The 24,172-nt window shown below is 47.1% G+C and overlaps 1 protein-coding gene across 1 annotated transcript in view; it reads left to right on the top strand.

The window, feature by feature from the left end:
* Positions 1–24,172, top strand: part of LOC148439591 (terminal uridylyltransferase 4-like) — a gene marked incomplete at its 3' end in the record, with an annotated part of 394,965 nt that overhangs the window by 125,053 nt on the left and 245,740 nt on the right. Inside the window, exon 6 of the mRNA XM_088464538.1 lies at positions 7,719–7,807. Coding sequence (XP_088320664.1) covers positions 7,719–7,807 — 89 coding nt within the window. The remainder of the gene's footprint in view (positions 1–7,718; positions 7,808–24,172) is intronic.

The raw sequence follows: 24,172 nt of genomic DNA, 5'->3' as shown, positions 1-24,172 counted from the left end.
AAGGAAGCACACGTGATAGACAGAGCGAATGTCACAGTCCACACAAATCACATCCATTGTGGTATAAAGAAAGGAAGCACACGTGATAGAGCGAATGTCCACAGTCCACACAAATCATATCCATTGTGATGTAGGGAAAGGAAGCACACGTGATAGACAGAGCGACTGTCACAGTCCACGCAAATCAAATCCATTGTTGTGTAGGGAAATGAAGCATACGTGATAGAGCGAATACCACAGTCCACACAAATCACATCCATTGTGGTGTAGGGAAAGGAATACACGTGATAGACAGAGTGAATGTCACAGTCCACACAAATCACATCCATTGTGGTGTAGGGAAAGGAAGCACACGTGATAGAGCGAATGTCACAGTCCACACAAAAACAACCTCTGTTTAAGGATCGAGAAAGGAAAGAAAAATTATCAAGAGTAATGAAAGTGGAGCACCTGAAAAGACATAACAATCACCACCCATGGGGTGTCTAGGAGGGAGCAAGTATAGATACAGTCGCCATGGCTTATGGCGACTGTCTGGTTCCTCGGATTACCACAGGGTGAGTATAACCCACCACTTTTGACTAGCACGGCTGGTTGGCATGTCAGGCGCGGGGTCCCTCATCCCGGTTAGGAACAGTAGCCCAGCATGTCACCTCATGATGTGATGGTTGCTTCCTAGAGGCCCGGCCATGCTTCAAGATCACACAGGGGTTGGACTCTTCCTCCCCTAATCTGGTGCTCTCTGCGTTCAGATGCCGCTCTGTATGATACCCTAGGGGCAGGTCATGTTACTACCTCTCCTTGTAGCTAATGGACCTTGAAGGATTATTTGAGTCCATTTTCTTGCTTTACTCCTTGGACAGGTGCTGTACCTAGAGTTTATTGGTGTACAGATGAGGGTTACGATTTTTCAGTACCTTCTTGTTTCTCTTATCAGGGTGTTAGTGGCCCTCGGTGAGGGGTATTTACCTGCCTTTTTTTTTTTTTTTACGTGGTTCTCGCTTCAGCTTTACATCCCATAAGCTGCTGTTTGCTGGTGTTTCCTACCTGGTGTATTCCATTTAGTCCACTATTGTACATCACAAGGGCTCTCTCGTGGACTTTCCTATACACTCTGTAGATGCAGTTATTGAGTCGGTGTAGGTACTCCATGTTCTTTCCACCATGCGATAGAACACATTAGTAGAAGATGACGAGCCAGCCTCTAAATCCAAGCACTCTCTGTTTAAACGACAGAAAGTGGCTTCAGCAAAATTCCCTCTATCGGATCAACTAGCTGAACTCTTGGCTGCAGCCGGGCAGACGCCTGGTAAGAGGTTTCAACCACAAAAACATCTGACCTCATGTTACCCTTTTCCTGTGGTTCATTGTTCAAAATGGGAAACACCCCCTGCTGTGGATTGACATGTTAGACGTTTAATTAAAGGCGCTACGTTGCCTATTCCTACAGTTACTTCCTTGAAGGATCCTACGGATAGGACAATGGAAGCTTGCCTGAAATTGATAACTCTCTTTCAGGGGCTGTTGCCCGTCCAATCATAGCTATTGCAAAAGCTATAGAGAGCTGGGCTGACGCACTTGAAGACTATTTTCCCTCAGATGCTTCTAGGTTTCAGATGTCTTTTGCTGCTCACATAATTGATGCAGCTTCCTATATTAGTGAAGCGACACTGGATGCCAATCTCCTAACCTCCAGAGTTTCGGCCGCAGCTCTGTCTGCCCGCCGTACCCTGTGGCTACCCTCATAGAAGGCAGATGCGGATTCCAAGAAAGGCCTAGAACTATTACCCTACAATGGGGAGATCTTGTTTGGCCCAGACCTTGACAAGATTGTAACCATGTTGGCAGCATCAAAAACTGCATTTCTGCCTTCAACAACTACTTCTGCTAGGTCTCGGACTACATCACTTAAGTCCTTTCATCCTCAGGGAAAGCCTAAAGCTCAATTCTTTCCTAGGCAGTCGGCTTCCACTAGGGCCGCCAAACCCAGTACCAAGCAGACCTGGAACAGCAGACGCCCTGCTTCAAAACCTGAGGATAAACCCTCAGCCTGACGGGATGGGCCTCCCTCTGGGATATCCCAGAGTGGCAGGCTGACTTTTTCGGTTCGCACAGTGCTGGTGTCAAACCACCATGGATGCTTGGGTAAAAGAAGTGGTCTCTTACAGGTATGCCCTCTCATTTCTCAGACGGCCTCCCCACCAGTCTTTCTACACAGGCCCAGGCCTTACAAATCCAGAAAGCTATATAGCCCTAGCTGCAAGCAGGGGTAATTGTCCCAGTCCTGCTATCTCAGCGAGTTACTGGTTATTATTCTACTCTCTTTCTGGTTCAGAAGCCGGATGGGTCTCATCGGCCTATCCTCAACCTCAAATCCCTGAACAAATTTCTCAGGGTACCCAGGTTCAGGATGGGAAACCCTACGTTCCTTCATCCTAGCTATGGAGCCTGGGGACTTCATGGTATCTCTGGATATTCAGGATGCTTACCTACAGGTACCTATAGCGCCCTTACATCAGCGGTATCTCCGGTTTGCTATACTACAGCAACACTTCAATTTCAGGCTCTGCCCTTTGGACTATCCACAGGGTGTTTACAAAAATTACGGTTATCATGGCGGCCCACCTAGGTGGTCAGGGTATCTGACTGTTACAATATCTGGACGACCTCCTGCTCCTAGCAGGATCCCCAGACTTGCTTCACCGCCATGGATTCTCAGAAAATCTTTCTGACATCAGACAAGATCTCCACACTTCAACTAAGAGAGCGCAGATGTCTCCACAGTCGCCGAGTATCGATCACTCAGCAATGCATTTTTGGGATCCATGGTGTCCACCTTCGACCTGGTGGAATATGCTACGTTCCATTCCAGGCCTTTGTAAATGCTGATCTTATCCTGGTTGAACGGGCTACCCCATTGGATCAAAGCTCAGTCGATAGTGCTCTCTCCAGATGTGCGTCTGTCTCCATCTTGGCGACTACAGACATCTCATCGAACCAAGGGAGCCCCTTTTGGATCCCGGACTGGGTAATCCTAACACCGGACGCCAGTCTCCGGGGCTGGGGCGCAGTGACCAGTCTGTACCCCTTTCAGGACCGTTGGACAGCGGTCGAATCAATCCAGCCAATCAACATATTGGAACTTCGAGCTGTCTTCAGGGCCCTCAACCTGGCCCAGCGCATACTTCACGGAGAACCTGTACAGGTTCAGTCCTACAATGCCACAACAGTGGCTTACATCTATCATCAAGGGGGTACTTGAAGTCAGGCAGCAATGACAGAAGTGTCACGCATTCTGACATGGGCCAAGGGTCACATCCCGGCCATATCGGCAGTATTCATTCCGGGAGTTCTCAGTTTGGGAAGCAGACTTCCTCAGCCATCACGACGTGCATACCGGGGAATGGTCTCTTCACCAAGAGGTGTTTCAACTCCTAGCGAACAGTTCGGCCTTCCAGAGATGGACCTCATGGCCTCCCGACACAATCACAACCGCCAGTGTACAGGTCCAGAACAAGAGACCCCGAAGCAGCCTTTGTAGACGCATTGTCAGTGTAGTGGACTTTCCAGTTTGCGTACCTCTTCCCTCCAGTCTCCCTTCTTCCTTGAGTTCTTCGGACGTTCGAACAAGACGGAGGCACTGTCCTGCTGGTGGCTCCAGCTTGGCCCAGACGTCATTGGTACTCAGATCTTCGGAGTCTCTCCATCGACACTCCGTTCCAGCCCGGGAGCTGCCAGGATTCCCCAACAGTTCTTGGGACCGGTGGGGCAGAGGTCCTAAAGACAGTCAGGGCAAGGAAGGACGCTGAGGAATCGCACTAGGGCCAGTCAGGGCAAGTACTGATAACAGGTTGTGAATATTGAGGTGCTGTGGACACCCCACTATAGATTTAATATCGGAGACATAAAAATCTCCAGCCCACCTCCACAAGTCAGTCCAAAAGGACTATTAACATTATTATTATTATTATATCTATTATTAATTATTAATATCACTACTATATTTTATTATGCTTTCTTTAATTGTAACGCTCGTTGCACATAACGTACAGCTTAAAATGTTGGTATTGTAATATAGTTGTTTTTCAGAGTTGGCGTGATGTATGCTCTGACATGCTCCATGTATTTTCCATTTTAGTACTGTGGGGGAAATGCAATAGGTTGCGAATTCGTGAATCACAGTAAGATTTCAGGCATTTGATAGTTTTTTTTTTAGTCATCTGATGTAAAAGGAGAAGATTTTTAGGCATAGCATTTACATCCGCAGTGAGTTTCAGCGATTTGTGGCAGGTCAGAGATTGCTTAGACCAGTGGTTCCCAAACTGTGCGCTGTTGCACCCTGGGGTGCCACGGGACACTTGCAGGGGTGCCTCAGGTTGTTGGTCCAGCACCAAATCAAATTATTTATGGTGAATGTAATGTACATGAGGACAAACAGATGTGCAAACCTGTCCCCACCACATAACCGAGCCTAAGGATGACAGGTCAGCACATTCCTGTCCTCACCACATAACTGACCCTAAGGATGACAGGTCAGCACATCCCTGTCCCCACCACATAACTGACCCTAAGGATAACAGGTCAGCACATCCCTGTCCTCACCACATAACTGACCCTAAGGATGACAGGTCAGCACATCCCTGTCCTCACCACATAACTGACCCTAAGGATAACTGGTCAGCACATTCCCGTCCTCACCATATAACTGACCCTAAGGGTGACAGGTCAGCACATCCCTGTCCTCACCACATAACTGACCCTAAGGATGACAGGTCAGCACATCCCTGTCCCCACCACATAACTGACCCTAAGGATAACAGCACATCCCTGTCCTCACCACATAACTGACCCTAAGGATGACAGATCAGCACATCCCTGTCACCACCACATAACTGACCCTAAGGATGACAGATCAGCACATCCCTGTCCTCACCCATAACTGACACTAAGGGTGACAGGTCAGCACATCCCTGTCCTCACCATATAACTGACCCTAAGGATGACAGGTCAGCACATCCCTGTCCCCACCACATAACTGACCCTAAGGATAACAGCACATCCCTGTCCTCACCACATAACTGACACTAAGGATGACAGGTCAGCACATCCCCGTCCTCACCACATAACTGACACTAAGGGTGACAGGTCAGCACATCCCTGTCCTCACCATATAACTGACACTAAGGATGACAGGTCAGCACATCCCTGTCCTCACCACATAACTGACACTAAGGATGACAGGTCAGCACATCCCCGTCCTCACCACATAACTGACCCTAAGGGTGACAGGTCAGCACATCCCTGTCCTCACCATATAACTGACCCTAAGGATGACAGGTCAGCACATCCCTGTCCCCACCACATAACTGACCCTAAGGATAACAGCACATCCCTGTCCTCACCACATAACTGACACTAAGGATGACAGGTCAGCACATCCCCGTCCTCACCACATAACTGACACTAAGGGTGACAGGTCAGCACATCCCTGTCCCCACCACATAACTGACCCTAAGGATAACAGCACATCCCTGTCCTCACCACATAACTGACACTAAGGATGACAGGTCAGCACATCCCCGTCCTCACCACATAACTGACACTAAGGGTGACAGGTCAGCACATCCCTGTCCTCACCACATAACTGACCCTAAGGGTGACAGGTCAGCACATCCCTGTTCCCCACCACATAACTGACCCTAAGGGTGACAGGTCAGCACATCCCTGTTCCCCACCACATAACTGACCCTAAGGGTGACAGGTCAGCACATCCCTGTCCTCACCACATAACTGACCCTAAGGATGACAGGTCAGCACATCCCTGTCCTCACCACATAACTGACCCTAAGGATGACAGGTCAGCACATCCCTGTTCCCCACCACATAACTGACCCTAAGGGTGACAGGTCAGTACATCCCTGTCCTCACCACATAACTGACACTAAGGATGACAGGTCAGCACATCCCCGTCCTCACCACATAACTGACCCTAAGGATGACAGGTCAGCACATCCCTGTCCCCACCACATAACTGACCCTAAGGATGACAGATCAGCACATCCCTGTCCTCACCACATAACTGACACTAAGGATGACAGGTCAGCACATCCCCGTCCTCACCACATAACTGACCCTAAGGATGACAGGTCAGCACATCCCTGTCCTCACCACATAACTGAGCCTAAGGATGACAGGTCAGCACATCCCTGTCCTCACCACATAACTGACCCTAAGGATGACAGGTCAGCACATCCCTGTCCTCACCACATAACTGAGCCTAAGGATGACAGGTCAGCACATCCCTGTCCTCACCACATAACTGACCCTAAGGGTGACAGGTCAGCACATCCCTGTCCTCACCACATAACTGACCCTAAGGGTGACAGGTCAGCACATCCCTGTCCCCACCACATAACTGACCCTAAGGATGACAGGTCAGCACATCCCCGTCCTCACCACATAACTGACCCTAAGGGTGACAGGTCAGCACATCCCTGTCCTCACCACATAACTGAGCCTAAGGATGACAGGTCAGCACATCCCTGTCCTCACCACATAACTGAGCCTAAGGATGACAGGTCAGCACATCCCTGTCCTCACCACATAACTGACCCTAAGGATGACAGGTCAGCACATCCCTGTCCTCACCACATAACTGACCCTAAGGATGACAGGTCAGCACATCCCTGTCCTCACCACATAACTGACCCTAAGGATGACAGGTCAGCACATCCCTGTCCTCACCACATAACTGACCCCAAGGATGACAGGTCAGCACATCCCTGTCCTCACCACATAACTGACCCTAAGGATGACAGGTCAGCACATCCCTGTCCTCACCACATAACTGAGCCTAAGGATGACAGGTCAGCACATCCCTGTCCTCACCACATAACTGACCCTAAGGATGACAGGTCAGCACATCTCTGTCCTCACCACATAACTGACACTAAGGATGACAGGTCAGCACATCCCTATCCTCACCACATAACTGACCCTAAGGGTGACAGGTCAGCACATCCCTGTCCTCAACTCATAACTCCGTCGCTCCGGGTCTCGCACCAAAGGGGGCGTGCTGTCGATGGTGATTGACAGCTCACCCCGTTTGGTAGGTGGGCAGGGGGGGCAGCTGGCTAAACGGAGGCGTTCCCGAAGGAACGCCTGGCGTTTGGGGGCGGCCCCACTAACATCACCAGTGATGTCAGTGGGAGAGCTTCCAGCTCTATTAGAGCCAGAAGCTCTCTGGGGCATGCGGCCCGGGACCTTACCACAAGGGTCTCGTCGCAAGCCCGATGGTCCTGGCCGCTCGCAATAGCTGTGGGTGGTCACCCACAGCTATGCGAGCAGCCAGGAGGCCGCACACAAAAAAATCAAAAACGCCCTGATTCAGAGCAAGCGCTCGTTCAGGGCGTCGCGTCCGGCTCTGAATCAGGCCCTGTGACTTCTATCCAGCGGAGGCCGATTCTGGCGGATATCTGGAGGCCTTGTCGCTAGTCTCATTCTATTACATAGGGCTGTTTTTCAAAATTGGAGGCCATTACACTTCCCCCTATGAGTTCACTTTTAAGAGATTTTATTTGGGTTGCACCCCCAACATACCCACAAGATTGTGATGTCCTTTTATAGCAGCTTTGGGGGGATATTTACATTATTTAGTTTTCTTGTACGGACGGTTCGGGAGATTTTCGCTGTGTGCTAATTGTATGTCCTTGTCTTAGACTGTTCCCTCAGAATGAATGGATCTTCACTCAGTAGATTTGCATTTAAAACAAGCGACATTAATATAGATGTAAAGATTCCTCCCAAGGTAAGTGCAATGTCAGCATCTGCTCTGATTCCTACAACATTATTCAATGGGCTTAAAGAATATATCAATGATTTGAAAGGAACTACTTGTTTCTTCTGTATCTACATTCGCCACTAATATTAACGTTATCAAACTATTCCAATCCGGCTTTCTCTGTCGTTTCCTGACGCCCATCGTCATCTTCTTTCTCTTAGTACATATGAGAGCAGCATTAATGCACATTTTTTCTTGTTAGAATTGTTTCATTTACACTGCGATTCAGTAACCGTAGCACAAATAGTAAAAGGCGTTAGTGCTGCTGTGTTATTCGCACCTTCCTTACATCACAGGCGCATATGGCCAATGCCGACCGAAGGCACAGGATGCTTTATTATCACTGTCTGTAGATATAATACGCGTCGTTGTAGCTGGTCATCACAGTACAGATACTGTCACGCTTTTGTCCAAATACTGCAGTTCTATGTCACTTGGCAAATAATATCTTTTCTTTTTATCAATAATGTTTATTGAAAATTTTCAAAATAAGGGAACAAAAAGTTAAAAAAGCAAAGATGGAGGGAACGGAAACATTGAAAGGAATATAAACAACAAATAACAAAATACACACAGAATGGTACATAACTAATACAATATTAAAAAACAATTTGACAGAATGAAACAATATAATTGAAAACAGATATAGCACAGTAAAAAGAGAAAAAAACCTCCTCAATTATAGATATCACACAAACTAAACTGCAAAGGATCAGACATAGATGGTTTATAGATACATTTAGCACCCTACCACCCGTAGAATAAGGCCATTTATCTTTCTCGATTAAGAAATGAAAATTAACCTTATGAAATACTTTAGTATGGGTGGAGGGCAGGATTGTTTCCAGCATTGGGCCAAAACAGCTCACACTGCAATACCAACACATACCTCTGATGCAGATAAAAGTGCCCCAACACATACCTCTGATGCAGATAAATGTGCCCCAACACATACCTCTGTTGGGGATAAATATGCCCCAACACATACCTCTGATGGGGATAAATGTGCCCCAACACATACCTCTGATGCAGATAAATGTGCCCCAACACATACCTCTGTTGGGGATAAATATGCCCCAACACATACCTCTGCTGGGGATAAATGTGCCCCAACACATACCTCTGCTGGGGATAAATGTGCCCCAACACATACCTCTGATGGGGATAAATGTGCCCCAACACATACCTCTGATGGGGATAAATGTGCCCCAACACATACCTCTGATGGGGATAAATGTGCCCCAACACATACCTCTGATGCGGATAAATGTGCCCCAACACATACCTCTGATGGGAATAAATGTGCCCCAACACATACCTCTGATGCAGATAAATGTGCCCCAACACATACCTCTGATGGGGATAAATGTGCCCCAACACATACCTTGATTGGAATAAATGTGCCCCAACACATACCTCAGATGCGGATAAATGTGCCCCAACACATACCTCTGCTGGGGATTAATGTGCCCCAACACCTACCACTGATGGGGATAAATGTGCCCCAACACGTACCTCTGATGGGGATAAATGTGCCCCAACACGTACCTCTGATGGGAATAAATGTGCCCCAACACGTACCTCTGATGGGGATAAATGTGCCCCAACACGTACCTCTGATGGGAATAAATGTGCCCCAACACGTACCTCTGATGCGGATAAATGTGCCCCAACACGTACCTCTGCTGGGAATAAATGTGCCCCAACACATACCTCTACTGGGAATAAATGTGCCCCAACACATACCTCTGCTTGGGACAAGTGTGCCCCAACACATACTTCTGATGGGGATAAATGTGCCCCAACACATACCTCTACTGGGAATAAATGTGCCCCAACACATACCTCTGCTTGGGACAAGTGTGCCCCAACACATACTTCTGATGGGAATAAATGTGCCCCAACACATACCTCTACTGGGAATAAATGTGCCCCATCACATACCTCTGCTTGGGACAAGTGTGCCCCAACACATACTTCTGATGGGGATAAATGTGCCCCAACAAATACCTCTGCTGGGGATAAATGTGCCCCAACACATACCTCTGCTGGGGAGAAATGTGCCCCAACACATACCTCTGATGGGGATAAATGTGCCCCAACACATACCTCTGCTGGGGATAAATGTGCCCCAACACATACCTCTGATGGGGATAAATGTGCCCCAACACATACCTCTGATGGGGATAAATGTGCCCCAACACATACCTCTGATGGGGATAAATGTGCCCCAACACATACCTCTGATGGGGATAAATGTGCCCCAACACATACCTCTGATGGGGATAAATGTGCCCCAACACATACCTCTGATGGGGATAAATGTGCCCCAACACATACCTCTGATGCGGATAAATGTGCCCCAACACATACCTCTGATGGGGATAAATGTGCCCCAACACATACCTCTGATGCAGATAAATGTGCCCCAACACATACCTCTGATGGGAATAAGGACATCATTCAGAGTCGGTCGTTGCAGCCGCACGGTCGTAAGGTAAAAGGGGCCGGATATGCAAATGAAGCGCTCGCAAGTTGCGTCTTTAAGAAGGGATCGTTAGCTGAACGAGCGAGGGGAGGATGCGGCCGTAAGACTAAAAATATGCCCCCTTCTCGTTCACAATACACGTCATCTCCGGGCATATAAGGATTAATCGAGACCATTGTGAACCATCGGAGCTGCTCGTAGAGATTAAGGTTGACCATACCCTCTCTTAAGCACTGCGATCTAGTCAGTGTAAAACCTCCCATGTCACATGTGCTATGACACTACTTTGTTAATTATGCACTCCCATAAAACGCTGTTTGCATAGTCAGGCACGCCTGCGTTCGGATCTCCACTCCCCCGTTCACAACCACCTTCCCCTGTTACCACCCACAAACGCCTCATCCTGTCACTCAAACTAACGACCTGGCTGTGTTCAATGAGAGAGCAATTTCTGATCGTAATAGGTAGTTTGCGCACGCGCATTGCGAGTTTTACGTATGTGCAGTTTAGCGACCATCGGTGGCGTACAACCGAGCGGCCGCAACGACCGACTCTGAATGAGGTCCTAAATGTGCCCCAACACATAGCTCTGATGGGAATAAATGTTCCCCAACACAAACCTCTGCTGGGAATAAATGTGCCCCAACACAAACCTCTCATGGGAATAAATGTGCCCCAACACAAACCTCTGATGGGAATAAATGTGCCCCAACACAAACCTCTGATGGGAATAAATGTGCCCCAACACATACCTCTGATGGGAATAAATGTGCCCCAACACATACCTCTGATGGGGATAAATGTGCCCCAACACATACCTCTGATGGGGATAAATGTGCCCCAACACATACCTCTGATGGGGATAAATGTGCCCCAACACATACCTCTGATGGGGATAAATGTGCCCCAACACATACCTCTGCTGGGAATAAATGTGCCCCAACACATACCTCTGCTGGGGATAAATGTGCCCCAACACATACCTCTGCTGGGGATAAATGTGCCCTAACACATACCTCTGATGGGAAAAAATGTTCCCCAACACATACCTCTGATGCGGATAAATGTGCCCCAACACATACCTCTGATGGGAATAAATGTGCCCCAACACTTACCTCTGATGCAGATAAATGTGCCCCAACACATACCTCTGCTGGGGATAAATGTGCCCCAACACATACCTCTGATGGGGATAAATGTGCCCCAACACATACCTCTGATGGGGATAAATGTGCCCCAACACATACCTCTGCTGGGGATAAATGTGCCCCAACACATACCTCTGATGGGAATAAATGTGCCCCAACACATACCTCTGATGGGGATAAATGTGCCCCAACACATACCTCTGCTGGGGATAAATGTGCCCCAACACATACCTCTGCTGGGGATAATTGTGCCCCAACACATATCTCTGCTGGGGATAAATGTGCCCCAACACATACCTCTGCTGGGGATAAATGTGCCCCAACACATACCTCTGCTGGGGATAAATGTGCCCCAACACATACCTCTGATGGGGATAAATGTGCCCCAACACATACCTCTGATGGGGATAAATGTGCCCCAACACATACCTCTGATGGGGATAAATGTGCCCCAACACATACCTCTGATGCGGATAAATGTGCCCCAACACATACCTCTGCTGGGGATAAATGTGCCCCAACACATACCTCTGATGCAGATAAATGTGCCCCAACACATACCTCTGATGGGAATAAGGACATCATTCAGAGTCGGTCGTTGCAGCCGCACGGTCGTAAGGTAAAAGGGGCCGGATATGCAAATGAAGCGCTCGCAAGTTGCGTCGTTAAGATGGGATCGTTAGCTGAACGAGCGAGGGGAGGATGCGGCCGTAAGACTAAAAATATGCCCCCTTCTCGTTCACAATACACGTCATCTCCGGGCATATAAGGATTAATCGAGACCATTGTGAACCATCGGAGCTGCTCGTAGAGATTAAGGTTGACCATACCCTCTCTTAAGCACTGCGATCTAGTCAGTGTAAAACCTCCCATGTCACATGTGCTATGACACTACTTTGTTAATTATGCACTCCCATAAAACGCTGTTTCCATAGTCAGGCACGCCTGCGTTCGGATCTCCACTCCCCCGTTCACAACCACCTTCCCCTGTTACCACCCACAAACGCCTCATCCTGTCACTCAAACTAACGACCTGGCTGTGTTCAATGAGAGAGCAATTTCTGATCGTAATAGGTAGTTTGCGCACGCGCATTGCGAGTTTTACGTATGTGCAGTTTAGCGACCATCGGTGGCGTACAACCGAGCGGCCGCAACGACCGACTCTGAATGAGGTCCTAAATGTGCCCCAACACATAGCTCTGATGGGAATAAATGTGCCCCAACACAAACCTCTGCTGGGAATAAATGTGCCCCAACACAAACCTCTCATGGGAATAAATGTGCCCCAACACAAACATCTGATGGGAATAAATGTGCCCCAACACAAACCTCTGATGGGAATAAATGTGCCCCAACACATACCTCTGATGGGAATAAATGTGCCCCAACACATACCTCTGATGGGGATAAATGTGCCCCAACACATACCTCTGATGGGGATAAATGTGCCCCAACACATACCTCTGATGGGGATAAATGTGCCCCAACACATACCTCTGATGGGGATAAATGTGCCCCAACACATACCTCTGATGGGGATAAATGTGCCCCAACACATACCTCTGCTGGGAATAAATGTGCCCCAACACATACCTCTGCTGGGGATAAATGTACCCCAACACATACCTCTGCTGGGGATAAATGTGCCCTAACACATACCTCTGATGGGAAAAAATGTTCCCCAACACATACCTCTGATGCGGATAAATGTGCCCCAACACATACCTCTGATGGGAATAAATGTGCCCCAACACTTACCTCTGATGCAGATAAATGTGCCCCAACACATACCTCTGCTGGGGATAAATGTGCCCCAACACATACCTCTGATGGGGATAAATGTGCCCCAACACATACCTCTGATGGGGATAAATGTGCCCCAACACATACCTCTGCTGGGGATAAATGTGCCCCAACACATACCTCTGATGGGAATAAATGTGCCCCAACACATACCTCTGATAGGGATAAATGTGCCCCAACACATACCTCTGATGGGGATAAATGTGCCCCAACACATACCTCTGATGGGGATAAATGTGCCCCAACACATACCTCTGATGGGGATAAATGTGCCCCAACACATACCTCTGATGGGGATAAATGTGCCCCAACACGTACCTCTGATGGGAATAAATGTGCCCCAACACATACCTCTGATGCGGATAAATGTGCCCCAACACATACCTCTGCTGGGAATAAATGTGCCCCAACACATAACTCTGCTGGGAATAAATGTGCCCCAACACATACCTCTGATGGGGATAAATGTGCCCCAACACATACCTCTGATGGGAATAAATGTGCCCCAACACATACCTCTGATGGGGATAAATGTGCCCCAACACATACCTTTCCTTGGAACAAATGTGCCCCAACACATACCTCTGCTTGGGATAAATGTGCCCCAACACATACCTCTGCTTGGGACAAGTGTGCCCCAACACATACTTCTGATGGGGATAAATGTGCCCCAACAAATACCTCTGCTTGGGACAAATGTGCCCCAACACATACTTCTGATGGGGATAAATGTGCCCCAACAAATACCTCTGCTTGGGACAAATGTGCCCCAACACATACCTCTGATGCGGATAAATGTGCCCCAACACATACCTCTGATGGGGATAAATGTGCCCCAACACATACCTCTGCTGGGGATAAATGTGCCCCAACACATACCTCTGCTGGGGATAATTGTGCCCCAACACATATCTCTGCTGGGGATAAATGTGCCCCAACACATACCTCTGCTGGGGATAAATGTGCCCCAACACATACCTCTGCTGGGGATAAATGTGCCCCAACACATACCTCTGATGGGGATAAATGTGCCCCAACACATACCTCTGATGGGGATAAATGTGCCCCAACACATACCTCTGATGGGGATAAATGTGCCCCAACACATACCTCTGATGCGGATAAATGTGCCCCAACACATACCTCTGCTGGGGATAAATGTGCCCCAACACATACCTCTGATGCAGATAAATGTGCCCCAACACATACCTCTGATGGGAATAAGGACATCATTCAGAGTCGGTCGTTGCAGCCGCACGGTCGTAAGGTAAAAGGGGCCGGATATGCAAATGAAGCGCTCGCAAGTTGCGTCGTTAAGATGGGATCGTTAGCTGAACGAGCGAGGGGAGGATGCGGCCGTAAGACTAAAAATATGCCCCCTTCTCGTTCACAATACACGTCATCTCCGGGCATATAAGGATTAATCGAGACCATTGTGAACCATCGGAGCTGCTCATAGAGATTAAGGTTGACCATACCCTCTCTTAAGCACTGCGATCTAGTCAGTGTAAAACCTCCCATGTCACATGTGCTATGACACTACTTTGTTAATTATGCACTCCCATAAAACGCTGTTTGCATAGTCAGGCACGCCTGCGTTCGGATCTCCACTCCCCCGTTCACAACCACCTTCCCCTGTTACCACCCACAAACGCCTCATCCTGTCACTCAAACTAACGACCTGGCTGTGTTCAAGGAGAGAGCAATTTCTGATCGTAATAGGTAGTTTGCGCACGCGCATTGCGAGTTTTACGTATGTGCAGTTTAGCGAACATCGGTGGCGTACGACCGAGCGGCCGCAACGACCGACTCTGAATGAGGTCCTAAATGTGCCCCAACACATAGCTCTGATGGGAATAAATGTGCCCCAACACAAACCTCTGCTGGGAATAAATGTGCCCCAACACAAACCTCTCATGGGAATAAATGTGCCCCAACACAAATCTCTGATGGGAATAAATGTGCCCAAACACAAACCTGTGATGAGAATAAATGTGGCCCAACACATACCTCTGATGGGAATAAATGTGCCCCAACACATACCTCTGATGGGGATAAATGTGCCCCAACACATACCTCTGATGGGGATAAATGTGCCCCAACACATACCTCTGATGGGGATAGATGTGCCACAACACATACCTCTGATGCAGATAAATGTGCCCCAACACATACCTCTGATGGGAATAAATGTGCCCCAACACATACCTCTGATGGGAATAAATGTGGCCCAACACATACCTCTGATGGGGATAAATGTGCCCCAACACATACCTCTGCTGGGAATAAATGTGCCCCAACACATACCTCTGCTGGGGAAAAATGAGCCCCAACACATACCTCTGCTGGGGATAAATGTGCCCCAACACATACCTCTGCTGGGGATAAATGTGCCCCAACACATACGTCTGATGCAGATAAATGTGCCCCAACACATACCTCTGACGGGAATAAATGTGCCCCAACACATACTTCTGATGGGGATAAATGTGCCCCAACACATACCTCTGATGGGAATAAATGTGCCCCAACACATACCTCTACTGGGAATAAATGTGCCCCAACACATACCTCTGCTTGGGACAAGTGTGCCCCAACACATACTTCTGATGGGGATAAATGTGCCCCAACACGTACCTCTGATGGGAATAAATGTGCCCCAACACGTACCTCTGATGCGGATAAATGTGCCCCAACACGTACCTCTGCTGGGAATAAATGTGCCCCAACACATACCTCTACTGGGAATAAATGTGCCCCAACACATACCTCTGCTTGGGACAAGTGTGCCCCAACACATACTTCTGATGGGGATAAATGTGCCCCAACACATACCTCTACTGGGAATAAATGTGCCCCAACACATACCTCTGCTTGGGACAAGTGTGCCCCAACACATACTTCTGATGGGAATAAATGTGCCCCAACACATACCTCTACTGGGAATAAATGTGCCCCATCACATACCTCTGCTTGGGACAAGTGTGCCCCAACACATACTTCTGATGGGGATAAATGTGCCCCAACAAATACCTCTGCTGGGGATAAATGTGCCCCAACACATACCTCTGCTGGGGAGAAATGTGCCCCAACACATACCTCTGATGGGGATAAATGTGCCCCAACACATACCTCTGATGGGGATAAATGTGCCCCAACACATACCTCTGATGGGGATAAATGTGCCCCAACACATACCTCTGATGGGGATAAATGTGCCCCAACACATACCTCTGATGGGGATAAATGTGCCCCAACACATACCTCTGATGGGGATAAATGTGCCCCAACACATACCTCTGATGGGGATAAATGTGCCCCAACACATACCTCTGATGCGGATAAATGTGCCCCAACACATACCTCTGATGGGGATAAATGTGCCCCAACACATACCTCTGATGCAGATAAATGTGCCCCAACACATACCTCTGATGGGAATAAGGACATCATTCAGAGTCGGTCGTTGCAGCCGCACGGTCGTAAGGTAAAAGGGGCCGGATATGCAAATGAAGCGCTCGCAAGTTGCGTCGTTAAGATGGGATCGTTAGCTGAACGAGCAAGGGGAGGATGCGGCCGTAAGACTAAAAATATGCCCCCTTCTCGTTCACAATACACGTCATCTCCGGGCATATAAGGATTAATCGAGACCATTGTGAACCATCGGAGCTGCTCGTAGAGATTAAGGTTGACCATACCCTCTCTTAAGCACTGCGATCTAGTCAGTGTAAAACCTCCCATGTCACATGTGCTATGACACTACTTTGTTAATTATGCACTCCCATAAAACGCTGTTTGCATAGTCAGGCACGCCTGCGTTCGGATCTCCACTCCCCCGTTCACAACCACCTTCCCCTGTTACCACCCACAAACGCCTCATCCTGTCACTCAAACTAACGACCTGGCTGTGTTCAATGAGAGAGCAATTTCTGATCGTAATAGGTAGTTTGCGCACGCGCATTGCGAGTTTTACGTATGTGCAGTTTAGCGACCATCGGTGGCGTACAACCGAGCGGCCGCAACGACCGACTCTGAATGAGGTCCTAAATGTGCCCCAACACATAGCTCTGATGGGAATAAATGTGCCCCAACACAAACCTCTGCTGGGAATAAATGTGCCCCAACACAAACCTCTCATGGGAATAAATGTGCCCCAACACAAACATCTGATGGGAATAAATGTGCCCCAACACAAACCTCTGATGGGAATTAATGTGCCCCAACACATACCTCTGATGGGAATAAATGTGCCCCAACACATACCTCTGATGGGGATAAATGTGCCCCAACACATACCTCTGATGGGGATAAATGTGCCCCAACACATACCTCTGATGGGGATAAATGTGCCCCAACACATACCTCTGATGGGGATAAATGTGCCCCAACACATACCTCTGATGGGGATAAATGTGCCCCAACACATACCTCTGCTGGGAATAAATGTGCCCCAACACATACCTCTGCTGGGGATAAATGTGCCCCAACACATACCTCTGCTGGGGATAAATGTGCCCTAACACATACCTCTGATGGGAAAAAATGTTCCCCAACACATACCTCTGATGCGGATAAATGTGCCCCAACACATACCTCTGATGGGAATAAATGTGCCCCAACACTTACCTCTGATGCAGATAAATGTGCCCCAACACATACCTCTGCTGGGGATAAATGTGCCCCAACACATACCTCTGATGGGGATAAATGTGCCCCAACACATACCTCTGATGGGGATAAATGTGCCCCAACACATACCTCTGCTGGGGATAAATGTGCCCCAACACATACCTCTGATGGGAATAAATGTGCCCCAACACATACCTCTGATAGGGATAAATGTGCCCCAACACATACCTCTGATGGGGATAAATGTGCCCCAACACATACCTCTGATGGGGATAAATGTGCCCCAACACATACCTCTGATGGGGATAAATGTGCCCCAACACATACCTCTGATGGGGATAAATGTGCCCCAACACGTACCTCTGATGGGAATAAATGTGCCCCAACACGTACCTCTGATGCGGATAAATGTGCCCCAACACATACCTCTGCTGGGAATAAATGTGCCCCAACACATAACTCTGCTGGGAATAAATGTGCCCCAACACATACCTCTGATGGGGATAAATGTGCCCCAACACATACCTCTGATGGGAATAAATGTGCCCCAACACATACCTCTGATGGGGATAAATGTGCCCCAACACATACCTTTCCTTGGAACAAATGTGCCCCAACACATACCTCTGATGCGGATAAATGTGCCCCAACACATACCTCTGCTTGGGATAAATGTGCCCCAACACATACCTCTGCTTGGGACAAGTGTGCCCCAACACATACTTCTGATGGGGATAAATGTGCCCCAACAAATACCTCTGCTTGGGACAAATGTGCCCCAACACATACTTCTGATGGGGATAAATGTGCCCCAACAAATACCTCTGCTTGGGACAAATGTGCCCCAACACATACCTCTGATGCGGATAAATGTGCCCCAACACATACCTCTGATGGGGATAAATGTGCCCCAACACATACCTCTGCTGGGGATAAATGTGCCCCAACACATACCTCTGCTGGGGATAATTGTGCCCCAACACATATCTCTGCTGGGGATAAATGTGCCCCAACACATACCTCTGCTGGGGATAAATGTGCCCCAACACATACCTCTGCTGGGGATAAATGTGCCCCAACACATACCTCTGATGGGGATAAATGTGCCCCAACACATACCTCTGATGGGGATAAATGTGCCCCAACACATACCTCTGATGGGGATAAATGTGCCCCAACACATACCTCTGATGCGGATAAATGTGCCCCAACACATACCTCTGCTGGGGATAAATGTGCCCCAACACATACCTCTGATGCAGATAAATGTGCCCCAACACATACCTCTGATGGGAATAAGGACATCATTCAGAGTCGGTCGTTGCAGCCGCACGGTCGTAAGGTAAAAGGGGCCGGATATGCAAATGAAGCGCTCGCAAGTTGCGTCGTTAAGATGGGATCGTTAGCTGAACGAGCGAGGGGAGGATGCGGCCGTAAGACTAAAAATATGCCCCCTTCTCGTTCACAATACACGTCATCTCCGGGCATATAAGGATTAATCGAGACCATTGTGAACCATCGGAGCTGCTCATAGAGATTAAGGTTGACCATACCCTCTCTTAAGCACTGCGATCTAGTCAGTGTAAAACCTCCCATGTCACATGTGCTATGACACTACTTTGTTAATTATGCACTCCCATAAAACGCTGTTTGCATAGTCAGGCACGCCTGCGTTCGGATCTCCACTCCCCCGTTCACAACCACCTTCCCCTGTTACCACCCACAAACGCCTCATCCTGTCACTCAAACTAACGACCTGGCTGTGTTCAAGGAGAGAGCAATTTCTGATCGTAATAGGTAGTTTGCGCACGCGCATTGCGAGTTTTACGTATGTGCAGTTTAGCGAACATCGGTGGCGTACGACCGAGCGGCCGCAACGACCGACTCTGAATGAGGTCCTAAATGTGCCCCAACACATAGCTCTGATGGGAATAAATGTGCCCCAACACAAACCTCTGCTGGGAATAAATGTGCCCCAACACAAACCTCTCATGGGAATAAATGTGCCCCAACACAAATCTCTGATGGGAATAAATGTGCCCAAACACAAACCTGTGATGAGAATAAATGTGGCCCAACACATACCTCTGATGGGAATAAATGTGCCCCAACACATACCTCTGATGGGGATAAATGTGCCCCAACACATACCTCTGATGGGGATAAATGTGCCCCAACACATACCTCTGATGGGGATAGATGTGCCACAACACATACCTCTGATGCAGATAAATGTGCCCCAACACATACCTCTGATGGGAATAAATGTGCCCCAACACATACCTCTGATGGGAATAAATGTGGCCCAACACATACCTCTGATGGGGATAAATGTGCCCCAACACATACCTCTGCTGGGAATAAATGTGCCCCAACACATACCTCTGCTGGGGAAAAATGAGCCCCAACACATACCTCTGCTGGGGATAAATGTGCCCCAACACATACCTCTGCTGGGGATAAATGTGCCCCAACACATACGTCTGATGCAGATAAATGTGCCCCAACACATACCTCTGACGGGAATAAATGTGCCCCAACACATACTTCTGATGGGGATAAATGTGCCCCAACACATACCTCTGATGGGAATAAATGTGCCCCAACACATACCTCTGATGGGGATAAATGTGCCCCAACACATACCTCTGATGGGGATAAATGTGCCCCAACACATACCTCTGATGGGGATAAATGTGCCCCAACACATACTTCTGATGGGGATAAATGTGCCCCACCACAAACCTCTGATGGGGATAAATGTGCCCCAACACATACTTCTGATGGGGATAATTGTGCCCCAACACATACTTCTGCTGGGGATAAATGTGTACATACAGCTACATAGCGTCCTTATTGTCATTACATAGCTGTACATGTCTCTCTGTGTACATACAGCTACATAGCGTCCTTATTGTCATTACATAGCTGTACATGTCTCTCTGTGTGTACATACAGCTACATAGCGTCCTTATTGTCATTACATAGCTGTACATGTCTCTCTGTGTGTACATACAGCTACATAGCGTCCTTATTGTCATTATATAGCTGTACATGTCTCTCTGTGTGTACATACAGCTACATAGCGTCCTTATTGTCATTACATAGCTGTACATGTCTCTCTGTGTACATACAGCTACATAGTGTCCTTATTGTCATTACATAGCTGTACTTGTCTCTCTGTGTACATACAGCTACATAGTGTCCTTATTGTCATTACATGGCTGTACATGTCTCTCTGTGTGTACATACAGCTACATAGCGTCCTTATTGTCATTACATAGCTGTACATGTCTCTCTGTGTGTGTACAGCTACATAGCGTCCTTATTGTCATTACATAGCTGTACATGTCTCTCTGTGTGTACATACAGCTACATAGCGTCCTTATTGTCATTACATAGCTGTACATGTCTCTCTGTGTATATACAGCTACATAGCGTCCTTATTGTCATTACATAGCTGTACATGTCTCTCTCTGTGTGTATATACAGCTACATAGCGTCCTTATTGTCATTACATAGCTGTACATGTCTCTCTGTGTACATACAGCTACATAGCGTCCTTATTGTCATTACATAGCTGTACTTGTCTCTCTGTGTACATACAGCTACATAGCGTCCTTATTGTCATTACATAGCTGTACATGTCTCTCTGTGTGTACATACAGCTACATAGCGTCCTTATTGTCATTACATAGCTGTACATGTCTCTCTGTGTACATACAGCTACATAGCGTCCTTATTGTCATTACATAGCTGTACATGTCTCTCTGTGTGTACATACAGCTACATAGCGTCCTTATTGTCATTACATAGCTGTACATGTCTCTCTGTGTATATACAGCTACATAGTGTCCTTATTGTCATTACATAGCTGTACATGTCTCTCTCTGTGTGTATATACAGCTACATAGCGTCCTTATTGTCATTACATAGCTGTACATGTCTCTCTGTGTACATACAGCTACATAGCGTCCTTATTGTCATTACATAGCTGTACATGTCTCTCTGTGTACATACAGCTACATAGCGTCCTTATTGTCATTACATAGCTGTACATGTCTCTCTGTGTGTATACACAGCTACATAGCGTCCTTATTGTCATTACATAGCTGTACATGTCTCTCTGTGTACATACAGCTACATAGCGTCCTTATTGTCATTACATAGCTGTACATGTCTCTCTGTGTGTATATACAGCTACATAGCGTCCTTATTGTCATTACATAGCTGTACATGTCTCTCTGTGTATATACAGCTACATAGCGTCCTTATTGTCATTACATAGCTGTACATGTCTCTCTGTGTGTACATACAGCTACATAGCGTCCTTATTGTCATTACATAGCTGTACATGTCTCTCTGTGTACATACAGCTACATAGCGTCCTTATTGTCATTACATAGCTGTACATGTCTCTCTGTGTGTACATACAGCTACATAGCGTTCTTATTGTCATTACATAGCTGTACATGTCTCTCTGTGTATATACAGCTACATAGCGTCCTTATTGTCATTACATAGCTGTACATGTCTCTCTCTGTGTGTATATACAGCTACATAGCGTCCTTATTGTCATTACATAGCTGTACATGTCTCTCTGTGTACATACAGCTACATAGCGTCCTTATTGTCATTACATAGCTGTACATGTCTCTCTGTGTACATACAGCTACATAGCGTCCTTATTGTCATTACATAGCTGTACATGTCTCTCTGTGTGTATACACAGCTACATAGCGTCCTTATTGTCATTACATAGCTGTACATGTCTCTCTGTGTACATACAGCTACATAGCGTCCTTATTGTCATTACATAGCTGTACATGTCTCTCTGTGTGTATATACAGCTACATAGCGTCCTTATTGTCATTACATAGCTGTACATGTCTCTCTGTGTATATACAGCTACATAGCGTCCTTATTGTCATTACATAGCTGTACATGTCTCTCTGTGTGTACATACAGCTACATAGTGTCCTTATTGTCATTACATAGCTGTACATGTCTCTCTGTGTACATACAGCTACATAGCGTCCTTATTGTCATTACATAGCTGTACATGTCTCTCTGTGTGTATATACAGCTACATAGCGTCCTTATTGTCATTACATAGCTGTACATGTCTCTCTGTGTATATACAGCTACATAGCGTCCTTATTGTCATTACATAGCTGTACATGTCTCTCTGTGTATATACAGCTACATAGCGTCCTTATTGTCATTACATAGCTGTACATGTCTCTCTGTGTGTACATACAGCTACATAGCGTCCTTATTGTCATTACATAGCTGTACATGTCTCTCTGTGTACATACAGCTACATAGCGTCCTTATTGTCATTACATAGCTGTACATGTCTCTCTGTGTGTACATACAGCTACATAGCGTCCTTATTGTCATTACATAGCTGTACATGTCTCTCTGTGTGTACATACAGCTACATAGCGTCCTTATTGTCATTACATAGCTGTACATGTCTCTCTGTGTGTACATACAGCTACATAGTGTCCTTATTTTCATTACATAGCTGTACATGTCTCTCTCTGTGTACATACAGCTACATAGCGTCCTTATTGTCATTACATAGCTGTACATGTCTCTCTCTGTGCGTATATACAGCTACATAGCGTCCTTATTGTCATTACTTAGCTGTACATGTCTCTCTGTGTACATACAGCTACATAGCGTCCTTATTGTCATTATATAGCTGTACATGTCTCTCTGTGTGTACATACAGCTACATATAGCGTCCTTATTGCCATTACATAGCTGTACATGTCTCTCTGTGTGTACATACAGCTACATAGTGTCCTTATTGTCATTACATAGCTGTACATGTCTCTCTGTGTGTATATACAGCTACATAGCGTCCTTATTGTCATTACATAGCTGTACATGTCTCTCTGTGTACATACAGCTACATAGCGCCCTTATTGTCATTACATAGCTGTACATGTCTCTCTCTGTACATACAGCTACATAGCATCCTTATTGTCATTACATAGCTGTACATGTCTCTCTGTGTGTACATACAGCTACATAGTGTCCTTATTGTCATTACATAGCTGTACATGTCTCTCTGTGTGTACATACAGCTACATAGCGTACTTATTGTCATTACATAGCTGTACATGTCTCTCTGTGTATATACAGCTACATAGCGTCCTTATTGTCATTACATTGCTGTACATGTCTCTCTGTGTACATACAGCTACATAGCGTCCTTATTGTCATTACATACCTGTACATGTCTCTCTGTGT

The sequence above is a fragment of the Taudactylus pleione genome, unplaced genomic scaffold (assembly GCF_031769625.1).
Source record: "Taudactylus pleione unplaced genomic scaffold, aTauple2 ptg001678l, whole genome shotgun sequence".
NCBI classification, from domain to species: Eukaryota; Metazoa; Chordata; class Amphibia; order Anura; family Myobatrachidae; genus Taudactylus; species Taudactylus pleione.
The sequence above is the reverse complement of the archived record's forward strand: the minus strand, read 5'-3'. Positions and strand labels throughout refer to the sequence as shown.